Source organism: Pleurodeles waltl, chromosome 3_1 (genome assembly GCF_031143425.1).
Source record: "Pleurodeles waltl isolate 20211129_DDA chromosome 3_1, aPleWal1.hap1.20221129, whole genome shotgun sequence".
NCBI lineage: Eukaryota > Metazoa > Chordata > Amphibia > Caudata > Salamandridae > Pleurodeles > Pleurodeles waltl.
In genome coordinates, this window is record NC_090440.1 from 833980768 (window position 1) to 833997876 (window position 17109).

A 17109-nucleotide genomic window follows, 5' to 3' on the forward strand; every position below is an offset into this window, starting at 1 on the left:
CCAAAGGACATGCAGAAGCATGGCAAACGCGATGCTTGCTCCCCATAACTACATTGCTCTCAATTTTTTGCAAGAAGTAACTTCTACACAAAATGGGGTTTAAACAAACAATTTCCAACTAAAGCTGCTGTTTTAAAATTCTTATGTAAACCATCCTAGATCACAATGGTGCACCTGTGTTCTTTGAAGAGGAGGATATGCACTACTAGGGTCCATAAGTGGCCACTAAGCATTAAGATCTCTCCATCAGAGAAGAAAATAGATTTGCTAATTTCTTAGAACTTTGTTTTTACTCTAAGCGTCTGGCTGGGACTGTGCAAGACTCACATGGAGTGAATCTTACTCCCTGGGGCTAATTTCACTTGCTTTGAGCAAAGCATAATCACTGGGATTAAATCTCACCTAATGGGAGTGAGACTCATGGGTAAGGAGTAGTTTTAAGTTCATGGAAGTAGGTTTCTCTTATTTAAATTTTCCATTTATTTCTCCTTCTGTCCAATGTACACTTCAAGGAGCATCTTGGCATGGAAATATAAAGCAGCACACTACTGAAGAATCAGCAAAAATGGCAGGTCAGCACAAACGTTTGGTTTTAGGAGCTTTTAAGAAAGGCTGATGATTCCATATCCTGTACAAATGGATGAGCATGTCATTCCCAAGCTCGGGAACTATGGAAAACTGGCACTCTGTTGCAGCACCGCCCCCCAACTTTTTGCCTGGTCTCTGGATGCAATGTGGATTGGAGTGCAATGGAACCCTGCTAACTAGGGCCCCAGTGTCAGTGTTCTTTCCCTAAAATTGCAAAAGCATTGGCACAGTTGGAAACACCTTTAGGTGCTCCTATCAGTCCCTAGTAAATGGTATGAAGGTACCCAGGGCATGAGGTACTGAGGGTAGGACCCTGAGGGCAGCAGCACAGCTTGTGCCACCCTCAGGGACTCTGCATTGAAGTGCACTTAGCACTGCCATTGTAGGCTGAGTGTCCTGGTGCAATCCTAAATGGCAAAACTGACATGGCACACAGACTGTGTGCCCTGTAACAATGCAATACAGGTAAGCCACCCCTCTGGCATATCTCTACCTGTTCCCAATCCAAAGTTAGCACTTATTAAATGTAATAAGGTAACATAGTGTTAGTCAAAGGGAGAGATAGGCCTTACAAGATTGAAAAAAGCCATTAGGGATTTTTCATTGCTAGGACTTGTAAAACCTACCTACACATGTGCTATATTTTAAATACAATTCACCCTGCCCATTGAGCCTTTAGGGTCTATCTTAGGGGTGACTTATTAGTATTTACGTCTGTCAAAAAAGGTCATTCAAGAGATCAAGTTTGCAGTTTAAAGCTTACCCAGGCAGGTTACCAGGCAGCACAACAGTAGTCTCTCATGTACAGCCCACACCTATGTTCACACACTTGTGCTAATGTAGCAAGATCAGTGTCTCTTACTCTCTCTTATCTATCTTAACTGCTGGGACCTCAAAAAACGGGCATTGGTGGTAAACATACAGAGCTCTATTTGCTATAAAATTAAGGGAAGTGAGACTCACCCATCTTAAAGGTCCAAATTCAGGTTTTAAGGGGGGGCAGTGTCCTACTCTCATTGTGGAAAGAATAATTACTGTTTACAGTCAGGGATCAACCCTAGTACTTGAACTTGAAATTAACCTCATGAAAATGAACTGCCGTAGTAAAAGGATGGCAAGAGGGAGGGATAGGTTTTTTTATTTGATCCAATCAAACCCAATTCAGTTACCTTTTTGAGGGTCTTTCGGGGTGATTAAATCTCATCGAATCATTGGTGCATTGACTGAAGTGTACATACATACCACTTGCTTGAGCACAGATAGCAGGCATATGAGTTAATTAATAAATAGAAATAGAAAAATCAGACTTCCTTACCTGTACAGGCATTGCCCAAAGATTAGGGCACAAGAAGAAGAACCACATCAACTGATTTGTGTCTATAGCAACCAAATTACAAATCTGACCAGCAGTCATCTCTCCCATGGACATGTTGGAGGTTGATAGAAGCATTATCTTATTGTAGATTTTTGTCTGGGAAATAAACAAAATTCATGAAATGCTCTGTTTTCGGAAAGAAAACTCAAATGATATATACTCTTTGACTGATAATAAAAAATCTTTGTACATAGTGGTGTGGTCTGAATCTGCACGAGAACAGATGTCAAAGAAAACATTGATGGAAAATATGTCAAATCTTTTACAGTAAAATTGCAAATACCATGTTCTGTGGGCGAGGGATGGGAGGATTTTTTGCCAACCATTCTCTATGATGCCAGGAATAATCCCTGTATTTTTGACTCACTTTCACACTTTTCGTTTTTTGTCTTGTTTAGGTGAGCAGCGTTTTGCCATTCAAACCTCTCATTATCAACATACTGCATTGTTTAATAAAACGTTTAGGGTAATTCCCATTTTCTTTTCAGCAATTAAAAACGTATTTTATTTTTTCACTGCTGCATTATAAAAAAAAATCTATCAGAATTAAATTAGTGAAGGGAAGATATTTGATATTCTTTACTTTTAATAAGCGTTGCACAAAAAAACACTTTGTTAATTAAGAGTTATTTGATGTCCCTGGGCAGCTGCACAAATGTTATGCTATAAGCCATGCTAGGTGAAGAGATCACTTCCAGGATGGAGTTTCCTTATGTTGTGGGGCCCATTATTAAGTGTCCCTTCTTTTGCTGTATATTTGTGATACCAAGATAGATACCTAGCATCACAAATAATGCTTGGGACAGAAATAAAGATTGCTTTACCCGGTGAAGTGGACTTGAAGATCCTTAAGAAAGCCCACTATAGAATATATTGTAAAGACAAAGTACGGCCAATAGAGTGGCTAAAAAGCTCAATGCCTTTGTGAAAATACTGTTTGACAGCTGGTTACTTCCAATCTGAGAACTGGCTTCAGTGCTTAATTTATAAAACAAGTAAGTGCCGATCTGCTAATGTTTTCTTAAGAGGTTGATTGGCGATACGATGTTGGCTAGGGAAGTAGACCTTACTTTCTTCATTTTTTGACCCTCGCAGAAGCAGCACGGGCACTACTGACCTAAGGACCCCGACTAACCGTGACATCTTGCTCAGTGACAGCCTGACTGGAGTGCACCGTACACACTGTCTGGTAGGGATAACCACTGTCCTTTAATTTTCATTTTTTTGTCAAAATAGAAGAAGGGCTTCTGTTACTCATAATAGCAAAGGATCACTCTCCTGCCTGTCTCTCTATTTCTATTGGCTTTTAAGGAAATAAAAGAAGGACTTCTCGACTATGCCCCTGACCGAGCCAGTGTGAAATGTGACAAAGAGCGTTGATCTGATAAATTGTGCGCCGGAGGTGTCCACTGGCAACCTCAGGCACACATTACAAATTTAGGGCCTGATTTAAAATTTGGCAAACTGGTTTCTCTATACAAATGTCACGGATGTCCTGTCTTCCTCATTACAAGTGTATTATACACAATAGCACGGACAGGATGTACGTCTAACTTGTGATGGAGGAGCCCATCCACCAGCTTCTAAATAAGGCCCTAAGTGCTCACAGGTGAAAAGGCGGTAGAAGTTGCATAGCATCAGGGCTGCATATGGAAGGCATGGTAACAGTGGCCCTGGTACATTTGTGTCTGGGGTCAAGAGAGATACTGCACAGTGGTGTACACTGGCTCCATATCTTTTTCTGTGGCCGTAATTGACGATGAACAATGATATCAAAGATACATTAACCAAAGCAACCCTTTGAATATCTAAGGCAAATTAAGTTCATTTTTCATTTCTTTAGTTTCAGCACTGTTCCCCTGAACTGTCCTCATTCAGTTTCACATATAATCCTCTGACCATATGCCCACAAACTCACTTTGTGGTTTTACCCAGAATTCATAAAGTTTGGTTCATTGACCAATGTGGATACTGGTGTACAGATCGTATGGTCAATCTTGGAGTTCAGTTTGACAAGCACAAGGTTCAAACATCTGATGAGATGCGTCGAGGCTGCCGGCTTCTATTAGGTCGGTTTTTGTTTTGAACTATAGTGCCAGTTCTTGAGCTATTTAAAAAAATCTGGAAAAATGGTTATACCAAGCCAGAAAGACTGAATACACTACTTAAGATGCTGACACGTGGCAAATGTCGAAAGCCATTACTATATTATATGACACCTTTCCTGATCAATCCACAATTCATTAGGTGAGAGATGGGGAGGCCGACATGAAAAGATACTTCACTGATAAATAGTGGACACTGGTCCTCGAATTTCCACCAATAATCTCCGGAAAGGCGAGGTTGAAGTTAACACAATATAATATTCTCCATGGGACGTATAATATTCAACGCAATATAATATTTAATGCTGCATAGTTCATAAGAACAATCCATGGCCTATGAACAAATGTCAAACATGTGGTGATGCAGCAGCAGCAGATGTCATCCATATGGTCTGGAGCCTGGCTTTGAATGAGTATTGAATTGGAGTTTATTAGCAGCTGAAAACTTTATTCTGAGACTTTGCCATAACTAAGTGAGGGAAAACTGGAGGTTAGAATATAGATGTACTGCTGCTGGCCAAACGGCATACTGCTATGTCCTGGAATTCACTGCTCATACCTTAGTTGGATTTTCGGATAAAAGTCCTAACCAAAAGGACAGATGCAGAAAACGCTGTATCAATCATAATGCATAGTAAGGAACAGAGATCAGTGGACACAACGGCGAGGGATCAATATGTGATTGTTCTAAAGAGGAAAAGTGGAGAAAGGCTGCCGCAGGTTGCCTTATTTTTGCAGTGGTGCGAGTGGTTGTGTCGTTGGTCGTGTCTGTTCCTGGGACTTTAAAATCAACAAGTGCAGATACACCATGACATCCACACTGAAATGGAGAAGACAAAGGTTTTTTTTTAATATAGCGAAAGAGGCAGCTCTGATTACTTGATTTAAGAAAAAGAATGTACAATTATTTGAATAGAAGCCAATACATTAAAATATAGCATAGCGAACTGTTACAATCTATCTTTTAACAAACACACCTTTCAATCTAAAAACCTTTTTCTTCGAATGGAGAAGGACAAATAAAAGTTAAAGCAGTCGGATCCTGCACAGACTGTAGACATCTTTTATCGTAAAGATACCGGCCCTTGGAAATACAGTAATTATCCTGAATGGATAATTCCATTTTCAGATTACAAAACACACAAAGAACTTCGGGTTCCAGTTTACCGCGCAAACTAAATTGTACTCTCCTTGTTTCAGCTATACCAACAGCACACATCATTTTGAGTTGTTAACAATATATCAAATCAAATTCAAAAATATATTTTTAAATGCACACTGGATTGATCGAACGGTCATCAGTGAGTGGAGGATACAGTTATCCAAAGGTTGCTTAAACAAATTCATACAAGTATATTCCTCAGCCCTTAACTCTACCAGTAAAATAACATTCATTGTCCGAGGAAAGGCTTGAGTTTGAGTAACTCGTAACGGATTATTTGCACATATTCTGTGAACTGCAAACCTCTTAAAATGACACAACTGTCGCTAGTACGTCACAGCATGCCAGGTGATTGACGCCCAACCACAGTATTTAAACCCCAAAGCACACCTGCTTCATTGATTTGATGCCAGAGAATCATTAAGGGTCCGTGGATAAAGTGCGTAGGGCTGAGAGTGTAAAGGGACAATAAAGGTAAAACAGCGGGACCTAGGTTAACTCGCACAGTTAAGAGGATAGTGGGTTGGTTGGGGGGGGGGGGGGAGGGGTCAGGGCCCAGGTTAGGGTAAAGTCAAGTCTAAACCATTTATGTTAAAATCTACAAAAGGCCAGGCGCAGGAGCAGATCGGATCAAATAACCTTGTTGAGCTCTAGGAAAGAAGTGGATTTAGCCTGCTCTTCAATTTCTTTAACTCATCAATATTCCGAAGCTCCAGAGGGACAGCTCTCAACATCCTAGATAGCAAAACGTGGAGTGGATTAGTTCACGTTTTCCAGAGAAACTCGAATGCGACCTTACCTGAGAATCCAAGCTACCTCTTGGATACTTATGGGTTAATTTGTGGTATTCCAGTGTGACAGCCTTGTTTGGCAAATTATCCTATCCATCAGCATGGGAGTGTGAAATGCTACTCTTTCAACCTCTGAGAGACATTGAAGCCTCCCCATATTAGAGGTACCACACTTGCACTACTTAGGTTGTGCCAATACATTGTTGTTGGGATGAAAAAGTACTTTGCATGGTTAAAGACGTGCACCCTTGCCCTGAGTGTACAGTTGTCTGGATCCCTAATGCTGATTTTTGTGTAATAGATAAACATGGACCACAGGTGTGTGCCATGACATAGGCCTGTCTAATGGATTGTGGTCTTGTTGGACTGGGAGGGGAGCCCAAAGTGCTACCCTCATAATGGTGGAAGGCTACCACCTTCACCAAGAGTTAAGCAGCAAGAGCCTTTTTACCCTGTGTCATCGTAGCTAGGCTTACCAGCTCGCACACCTTTTTTTAAAGTTCTGCTGCTGTGTGCTTAACGCATCCTTGGTCTACATTAGATGATATGGAGCGCTGCGCAGCACATGGGTAGTGACTGTGCTGGATGTATGAGTGCTTGGAAAGGGTACAGTACAGGGATAGAGCAGTATTGTGTTGTCCATGTGGAATTAGTGCATGTACTGACAGAGTGGATGGTCATCCTCGTTGAATCCTGGGAAGTGAAGGACGTATCCTATGCAGACAACATGCAACTGGTGTTCACATTTCGAGAACACCCACAAGCGGCATTTGTCAAGTTTAAAGACTGCCTAAAAGGCATAGTCAAATGGATGGATTCAACCTTTTTAAAGTGGAATACCGGTACAATGGAGGTTATTTTCGTCAACCAGAAGACCCCCCTTAAACTTTGGTGACCGGCCAAACTGAATTCACCGCAGGAACTGGCCTCTTTGGCCAGAAATTTGGGGATACTTTTTGACTCTGAGCTCTCTTTCACCTCCCAGAACAGTAAGGTCTCTTCAGTCTGCTTTCTGAAGCACACAGATCAGTCAGCAAGCTGTTACATCTACTCCAAGCTGAGTTCCAAAAATCTGTAATCCACATTTTAGTGACATCACGTTTGGATTACACAAATAGCCTTTATTTGGATCTCTCCACCTTTCTGATCCACAGGTTACAGATCATACAGAATGTGGCAGTGAGTCTGACTCAGTAGGACCCATTCCGCCATCATATCTCTCTGCATCTGAAGCAGGTATATTGGCTTCTAGTGGCAAAAAGAATAAAGTTCAAGGCTCTGATCTTGGCATTCAGAGTCCTTGCAAGCAAGGGCCCTCAATACTTGAGAAATAGACTGGGTCGGTAGTAACAGGAGATATTGCTGAGATCTAGCCACCTGTGACTTATGCAAATTCCCAGGTTTGCCAAAGTCTATCAGGGTGCCAGATCTTTTTTCAATATTGACTTCTAAACTTTGGAATACCCTTCCAACTAGCCTCCACATGGCCGAGTCAGAGCACTGTTTCAGGAAATAATTAAAAACCTGGCTTTTTGACCAAATCTAGATTTATTTGCCTGCTTTACTCTTAATCGAATTGCTACGAGAGCCAGGACGCTTCCCCTGAAACTGTATAAATGCTGACGATTGATTGATGTATGCCTGAGAGGAATACATGCCATGAAATTCTGTGCAGAGCGTGAACAATGGAAGCATTGGCTGGGTGTATGTGTGCTTGCTTGAATACATGAATGGTGAAGTGTTATGCAGAACTCACAAGCTGAATGTGTGTGCTGTCGGAGTGTGTGTTTATAAATAGCAAATTCTGGCGTAATACAGAAAGTCTACAGTACTGAGCAGACTGAATGTGTGTGTTGAATGCATGGGTGGCTGTGGTGGCACAATGCATGGAGATAACAGCACTAGAGAGTAAATGTGTTAGGAAACTACACTCAATGCAAGTGTGCCTACGATGATACATTACATGGAGATCCCTAAATTCCATTTGGAGAAACCCAAGCCTCCCTGTGAAGGCATGAGGAAGAATGGAAACCCCTCAAATTGATTTGTTTATTGTTGTATTCCTGTGAGCTGGGCTGGACACACTGGAAGAAAGGAGGAAGGAACTCAGGTTTTACACTGCAAAAGGTTGCTCTTTTATTCAGTGATAGGTCACAAGAAAGAGGCTTGGGCACATCACAGAAAAGGAGATGGGGCTAATGAGGGAATCATAATGAGTAGGACTGGGAGCCGTGGGCTAACCTTTTAATGCATATATCACTGTGGCTGACATCCAGGTGTGAACTCTGGTCTCCCTCATGAATTGTGCTGTGGGTCAATAAACTTTGCAGTGTTGCCTGCTGTGACAGATATCCTTTAAGGAGAAAAGAAGAAAAGGAGAAATATACACCTCAAAAGAAGCAGAACCTGAACTAAAAAAAAACCTTCAATGACTCGGACCCTAAATCACATTTGGTGTCTGGAAAAGAATTATAAGTAAGTGAAGTTGAGATCTCAAAATATGTCATCTGCCAAGCAACCAGATGGGCTGTATGGGGATGGAAAGCTCTGTAAAACTTCTGCCTGTAACCAGGACTGGAGGCAAGCCCTGCTGGTTTCCCTGCTGGGTGAGGGGAAATCACCCAGTGAAAACCACTTGCCCTAGAGCACCAGTGCCTGCCTGCTTGCTAAAACCAGTGTGCCCGAAGATGGCGGCCACATAGAAAATGAGCTCCATCCCGGCCCTCAGTGATCCTGCCTTAATGACACCGCAGCCGGGAGCCAGAAGTGAGGAGACAAGGCCCACAGCTGTATGAGCAGCACAGTGCTCGAAGGATCAAGCGGTGACCCGCCACCACCACTGCTTAGCCCGTAAAAGCCCACGCCCACACAAGTCTGTGAGGACTCCGAGCAGGCTGCAGGGGGAGAGACAGGTGAGGCAACGATGCTTGGGTCTCCCTGCCGGCGGTTGCCGTGGACGGGGGAGGCCCGACTCCAGACGGCATAGGGTGGTACAGCTGAAGTGGTGCAGTGGAGGGGGACGGGTACTGTCCAGCACTTTGCCCCCCTCATGCCGAGGGGCTGGGAGGCCAAGGAATTCTGCATGCTGGGGCCTGGACGTCCCCTAATGGACAGATGAGGAGGAAAACACTGGTTGGGGCGCAGGCGGGGCCCCAGAAAACAAGACCCCGGGAGGGCCTGCGGCAGTGATACCCTGAGTGAAATAGACTGCTGGGAGGTGCGACGCTGCCCCACAGCAGATTGGAGGAGCTCCTGCTGGGGTTGGTGTCTGGGGCTGGACGGAGAGGGGGCCAGTGAAAGCGGCGTGAGCGGACACAGGAGTGAAGGGGACTGAGTCCCTGAAGAGCCTGGCCAGCGGGGGGGGGCTGTTGAGTATTCCCCCCTCCTCCCCGAGGGGCATGTGAAGGAAACGGGAGAGGCACCTGAAACCCTGCGAGCACAGGGGACGTGGTGGGGGTCTGCAAACTCACCAAGGGGAGAAGAGCGTGGTGGCCCCAGAGACACGCTGGGCCTGGAGAGGAGGCAGAGGACCACCAGCTGAAGTCGCCTGTGGCAGAAACGGGCATAGAGACCAGCGAAACACCGGGGGAGCCTGCAGGCTGAGGGGGGGACTAACATTGGTGGCAAGGGATCCCCTCTCCAATCAGCCCCCACCGTGGCCAGCAAGATGAGTACGGGACCAACCACAGAGCCCCCCCCCAATGGGGAAACAACATTTTAAATCCCAGGCACAGAGACCACTCTGACAGCGAACAGAGTGCAAGGGGAGCAGAACAAACACTAGCCTACACAACCCCTCCAATGCAAGCTACCCTACAAAAGATACTGGAAACGATTGAGGAATCGAAAAATATCCTTAGGCAAGAGATCAGGAAGGTGTTGATGGAGCTGAGCCACCTACTGGCAGACCACCGGAAGCTCTCTGACAGAGTGAAAACCACTGGGGAAGAATTGAAAAGTCTTGACAAGTCTTGGAACCCAGCAGCTGTCACAAAAGACACAGATAGCCTATCTCACTGACAAAGTGAAGAGACTAGAATACTGGGTGGGGGACAGAGAGGGCCATAGTCGCCGCAACAATGTACTCATTATAGGGCTCCCAGAGGGGCCTGAGGGCGGTTGATATGGTGGCCTTACTGGAACCCTGGATGAAATCCCTCCTCAGGTGAGCAGCAGTTCACTTCATTTTTCGCTCTGGAAAGAGCACACAGGGTGCCGACTAAACCCCCAGGGCCGGGCCGGCCTCCCATACTAGTAGTGGCTAAGCTGCTACATTACAGGGATTGAGACACTTTGTTACAGAGAGCACAGGAGGTGGGCCCTTTTAGAGTAGAGAACAGCAAAGTCAACATGCTTCCTGACTATACAGCAGCGGTGCAGGTGAAGCGGGCTTCATATCTATCCGTAAAGAAGGCAATGCACGACTAAGGGGTCTGTTATGCGCTGTTCTTCCCCTCCAAGCTGAAGATAATGTGGGAAGGCAAAACGCACTTTTGCCAGACCCTGAAACAAGCATGGGCCTGGCTTTAATCTTATAAAAGTGACTGTGCTGGAAGTGCACCCAGTGGAGCTTGTAGTCGTAGGAAGAGGTACCGCCGAAGGATCGAACTGTCACAGACCGCCTTGTGCGACCAACGCAACTACAAGCAACTCTGGAACAATGGGTGGTGATCCAGACTACAGCATCACTGACGGAGAAGCCCGCCTCTGATAGAGATAGAAACTATTCCACTGATGTACACGAAACAGAGGACACATCTGACCTTGACTCTATCACCAGTGTGATTGAGGAGCTCCCCCAAGTGACACCCCAAACAGCAGAAGACATAATCTAACATTTGTTGGATGGCCTACCCACGCTCTGCTAATGGCTCCTGGCAGTAGCGGCGGCTTGCAACTGGGTGGTACCGGTCCGGTCAAACTTGATGGTCTATAATAGGCTTCCGGACAATTTAGTTGAATATGGCTGTTCTTGTTGAGGCCCAGATATGCAATAGGTCTGGGGGGTTGGTGGTGTGAAGGGGAAGGGTGGGGCGAGGGGAGGAGCTGGGAAAAGTAGATCAGTGGACACTGCAAAAAAATGTTGAATAACGGTACTGCAATTTAACTGCTGTCCTGGAACATCCGAGGGATGGGGACCACATGAAAACTGCACAATATACTGACCTATATGAGGAGCAGAGGGATCCATATAGCATTCCTACAAGAATCCCACCTCACCAAGACAGAGGCTGATAGTCTTCGCAGGCCCTGGCGGGGGCACCTCTTTACCACTACTTATTCAGCCTATGCATGAGGCACACTGATATGGGTGCAGGCGGCGGTGCCCTTTGAGGCCATCACACTAGATGTTGACAAAGAAGGACGATTTATCCGGGCTAAGGGATGCCTTAGTGGCAGACCGATAGTCTTGGGGAGTGTATACGCCCCTAACCAAGACCAGAATCTTTATTAGCAGGCTCTGTCAGCTTGCCTGGTGCGATTCTCAGACGGACCTTATTTGTTGGGGGGGATTACAATAGTGTTGTTGTCCCAAACTGGGATCTCTCCTTCCTCCCTCTACAGGGAGCTGCAACACTTAGAGTAGCGAGAGGCCTGGCGCAATGGATAGACCAATGGGGCATGGAATATTCACGGCATACCCAACACCCTAACAGTAAGGAATACTCACACCACTCTTCCCTCCACCAAGTACACACAAGGATTGATCACATGTTCTGCTCCATGACACTCATGAGTGACATTCTACAGGACGAATATCTGGGTAGAACGGTCTCCGACCACAGCCCATTGCTGCTGACACTGCAGACATTGGGGAGGCACTCACAGATTCTGACATGGCGACAGTACCCTAGGTCCCTTGAGGACGAGATCTTCCAAACTGCACTAGCCTCTAAACTGATGAACTATCTCTCCCTGAAAAAGGGGACCACCTCCTCTAGGGCGATGGAATGGGAAGCCCTGAAAGTGGATATAAGGGGCCACTGCTTTGGACAAACAGTGGGGATTAAGAAGAATCTGGAAGTGGAACTAACCTGCTTAGAGACAGAGCTGCGCCGGTGGGAGTCAAGGTTGGGGATGGACCGGGTAGCCACTCGACAATTAGCAGGGGCGCACGAAGCCCACATCTATGCCTTAGAGCACTTTCGATTCCACGACTACAAGGCATACTTGGGCAGGATACACAAAGAAGAGGGAAGGGCAGGGAGATTATTAGCCTGGCTGATCAAACCAGAGAGCAGGGGCACACCAATTACCTGCTTGTCATCTAGAACCGGGACTCCGCTCTATTCCCTGACAGACATCAACGATGAGTTTAGAGCATATCACACATATTTGTATAGCGCACCAAGGCCCATATTTATACTTTTTTTATGCCGCATTTGCATCATCTTTTGATGCAAAAGCGGTGCAAACTTACAAAATATAATTGTATTTTCTAAGTTTGTGCCGCTTTTAGGTTAAAAAATGATGCAAATGTGGCGCAAAAAAAGTATGAATATGGGCCTAAGTGGGGCTGACTTGGACTTTCTCCAAACCTACCTGGTGGGTCTACGATTGGTGACATTAGCAGAGCAAGACGGCACAGAATTGGGGGTACAGATATGTGACCAGGAGGTGGGAACTGCCATCAAAGCCCTGGAACAGATGGTCTCCTGCCAGAATTTTATTAGAGATTTGCCAGTACTCTGGCACCCTGACTGATACAGATGTATACAGAGGTCTATGTGATGGCAAATTATTGCCATCCACTAGGGAGGTTTTGGTAATACGTCTCCCCAAGGGTAAATAGGCTGACATGACGGTGGCTGATTACCACCCATCATCAATGTTGAACACTGACATTAAGGTGCTTAGCAAGGTCCTTGCGATCCGGTTACTATCGTACATGCAGACTTTCATACATACAGATCAGAATGGGTTTATTCCTATGCTTAGTACGTCACACAAACTATGGAAACTCTATTCCCTACTTTACGATGACCCACGACCTCCAGAGACAGAGGCTACGATAGTGTCGGTGGACTTGGAAAAGGCATTCAACACTGTGATCGGACTATCTAGAAGCACTGATGATGCGGATGTGGCTAGTGCAGCAATGGGCACGATGGGTTAATCTGCTTTAAAACCGGCCCACAGCGAGATTGAAGACAGGACGCACAATCTTGAGTAGTTATGAGATTTGTAGGGGAACCAGGCAGAGCTGCCCCTCTCACCCTTATTGTTCGCCATTGCAATTGAGCCACTAGTGGAGAGCTTCCTGGCTGTGGCCGGAGAGTGGGGAGTGATCAGACGGGGAACACTGCACATTCTCTCCCTCTATGCTGATGACCTCCTCATTTATTTGCGTGATGGGAACGCAGTGCTGCCACAGATGCTGCAGATGCTGGAGGACTTTGGCAACCTCTCAGGCCGGCACCTCAATCGACGTAAGACATATGTCTTCCAGATGGTAGCAGGGATGCCACGCCCTCTCCCTAGTGCCCCCTTGCACCTTTAAGTATTTGGCAATTCAAATTTATCACGACTTGAAAAACCTTTGTGAGGGTAACCTGCGGGGAGTATACTGGGCATTGAATCTGCAGTAGGCGTTTGGCGATTGTTAAAACTTCCCATTATGGCACCGATCACCCCGTCCAAAATGGTGATGCTATCAAGGCTTCTTTATTACTTTGCCAATTCACCGTTGCTCATCCTGGTGTCCTGGTTTTGCACCGTGGACGGGGTCTACGAGAGTTGGTGTGGGACATAGGGCGCCAATGAGTAGCCCTGATGACGCTCCGCTTGCCGCTGGGGGAGGGGCGGCTTGGAGTGCCCGACTTTGAACTGTACCATGTGGCAGCTCAGCTTCAGTGGCTGGTGAGATGGCTTAACGGGCTGGACTCCTCGATGGTCTACTTAGAAGAGGGGCCTAACAAAGGGATGGGTTTCATGGCTTGCCTACTTTGGGGAAACAGCCCCTTCCTGGATCAAATATACTGGGGACTGTGGCATTGGGAGCCTGGCACAGGGCTCTCAGACGAATACACGCGACAAACACCTATGCCCCTGCCCTCCTGCTGGGCGGCCTCCAACATGGTGAACCTTGCTCCTCCTTTACCACACGACAGCTACAACAATGGACGGAAGTGGGGATAGCAACGGTGGGGGACCTGTTCCAGGGAGGGATGTTGATCCCCTTCAGTGACTTGTCGGACCAAACGGGCTTGGTCACCGGCCAGTTCTTAAATTATGAGGCCATCGTACGAGCCCTGAAAGCCATTTGGGGGACCCAATGCGACTGCAATATTACAGTCTGTGCTGATTGTAGGAGGCAGATCTCACCTGGTACCATAGTTCTACAGAGCCTTGAATGGGATGATAGACCGATCACTGGAGGGACTGAGAAGTAGGTGGGGCACAGATCTAGGGAGACAGATGATGGACGCTCAATGGACTTGAACCCTGGCATACACACACAAAATCACTCTAAACACATGCTTGAGGTATACCCAGTAAAACTATGTCCATAGGACCTACCTTGCCCTGCATAGAATTAATCGGATATATGGCGTTACATCAGGGGCATGCCCACGATGCCGCTTGAGCGATGCCGACTTCTGCCACATGACTTCTGGATGCCCAGTGTTGCAGCACTTCTGGGGGGAAGTTATTGCTAGACTCAACAGCACTCTGCACAGACAGATGGCTAACTGCCTGACTGTCTGCTTATTGGGACTTTTTGATAGCTTCCCCCCCAAAAAAGGTGGGAAACAGATTTATTGACCTGGGACTGGCACGTAAAAGGGTAGCGATGGCCTGGAAGAACAGCAATGGACCTAGGTTGAGTACATGGGTGGCAGATATTACCTGCTGGGCCAGGACAGAAGAGCGGGCCCTTGAGAGGGAAGAAATGAGAGGGATGAGGAACAGACTGATAGCCCCCCTGTGGGTAGAGGTGGTGGGAACATAGGACACTCTTGAGGCGGCTATGGACGAGACCGCAGATGGGCCGCTCAATCAGCAGAGTAAGGACCAACCACAACCGCAACAGACCCCTGGGACCTCCCTGAATGATCATGCATGGCCCTCACCTCCCACCCTCAAGCCCCCCCCCCCCCCGGCCACACCCCATGCAGTTGCAGACACATCTGCAAGCCAAGTAGCTTGATTCATATTACTGGGCAAGTTAAAGGTTTTGTTTGTTAGTTATTGTACTCAGAGTAGATAGGTACATGAGAGCCCAGAGCTGAAAGAGGTGTGCACACCCACCTTGCTTCATAGATACACCTCACTGACCGGAGAACCACTGACAACCCCCACTGCAACTATTTCACTTGTACGCAGAGCTCTACAAGGAATAACCCTCGAAGTGGGGGAAATATGAAAATGATAGCAGTGTTGGTTAACTGTTTAAAAGTTGGCATGAACATGTGACTCTGCGGCCATGTAAGATGTTTTTATCCTGTGACTAAGTTGATGTACCAACTGAAATACCAATAAATAAACATGTTAAAAAAAAGACCAGTGTGCCCTGTTTGGAAGAGGGCAGCGTTGGAGGGAGCGAGGTCAGTAGGTAGCCCCATCATGTGTACTCCTTGTAGGAGGGGTAAAGTTTCGGCTGTGCACCGATCAGGCTGTAGCCCATGTGCAGATCTGCTTTCAGCAACCCTCATCTGCCAGAAGAGGGCCACCATGGACTGAGCTACGCAGCGAGCGCTGTGCAGGGAGCACCAAGCCTGTAACACCTGGTATCTGTGGTCCTGTATGCCAGAGGGGGCCACTGTAGAAGTAATTGTGTGACCAGCATGCCAGAACCCATAAACACATTTATGAACCCATGTGCCAGGAGGGGCTGTCATGGTGTGGCAAATTGCACCAGTGGAGTCGGCGTTATTGCAACCCTGGAGTGCAACTGTTGCCAGTAGACTGAGCCCGCCCAATGAGATCTGCCCAGTCTGACCCCCGAGGGCCAAGAACACATCAAGGAAGATGTCACACCATTGCAGTTTCCAGTAGGGATTGAATTCCAAGCTGGGAAGAAGTGGACTTACAGCATCTTTGCAAGCTTGAAACTGTTCAGCTCACTTGGGAGAACTGGCCGCGCCACTTGGGAGAGTAAGCCTGCACCTGGCAGATGCTGCTGCATGTGCGGCAAGCATCCTGACTTCTTCGAGCAGGAGATAGCTCAGGAGTGCCCACGCTCATGGCACCCACTGTGTCTCCAAACAATTCTATGCTGCAGGAGCGAGTAGGACTTGAACTGGGCCTGTGGGCCACAGGGGATTTGTTGTTAAAGGTGCTTTGGCACCATGGACACTTTTGACTAATTCCCAAGAGTCAAAGGGGAACTCCTAAGTGTGGCCTGTTAGTGAGCATTCTTACCCACCCCACACCATAAGTTGGCCTTTTACTGCTGGTCCACAGCTACCACTTAGACTCAAGGGCAGAAGGGATACTTGGAGCAGTTGCTCATGATTCATAGTAGGTCGGACTGTAGGACATCAGGAGTAAAAGGCCTCAGCCACCACGGTTGGGCCCAGCAGCCCCTGTGTGCCCTGTGGCTCTCTGAAAGGAGTTCTGATACTGGTTTACAACATTTTGGATTCTTTGTAGGCAAGATAGGATCTTTTTAAAGCACTGCAGTAATTGAACCTATATCACCATAATGATCCTCACAACAGTGACTCTGAAGACTTCTTATAAATAATGTCAAAGTGTAGACAAACTGATATAGTAGCAGTTGATGGTAGGGAGCAGGATTCCTTGGACCTAAATGTTGAAGAAATTATCAAATATCACCCACAGAATTTTAACTATAGCAAAGTCTTGAAGCCTCCGGTCAGTGAAGGTATCACCCAGGTGTAATTATCATAGATATCAAAATCACTCTCCTTGTTGTTCCAATAATTCACGTAATGGCTTCAAGTAGATGTTAAAAAGCCAAAGGGCTGTGAGCTGCTTTAAGCCACTTCACATAACAAGTCCCCCAGATTTACTGTAACTGAATGATATGCTCTTCTTGAACCTGGACTAATTCAGAGAGGGAACGAACATAACAGCTCTGTTCTGCTACTGATAAAGTAAGATGCCATATTAACATCCAGC

General features: G+C 46.5%; 1 protein-coding gene across 3 annotated transcripts in view; it reads right to left on the minus strand.

The window, feature by feature from the left end:
• Nucleotides 1–17109, minus strand: part of ABCC8 (ATP binding cassette subfamily C member 8) — an 848693-nt gene that overhangs the window by 645404 nt on the left and 186180 nt on the right. For all 3 annotated transcript variants that reach the window (XM_069223742.1, XM_069223743.1, XM_069223745.1), the window contains one exon: nt 1904–2059. In XM_069223742.1, the coding sequence (XP_069079843.1) occupies nt 1904–2059 (156 nt within the window). The remainder of the gene's footprint in view (nt 1–1903; nt 2060–17109) is intronic.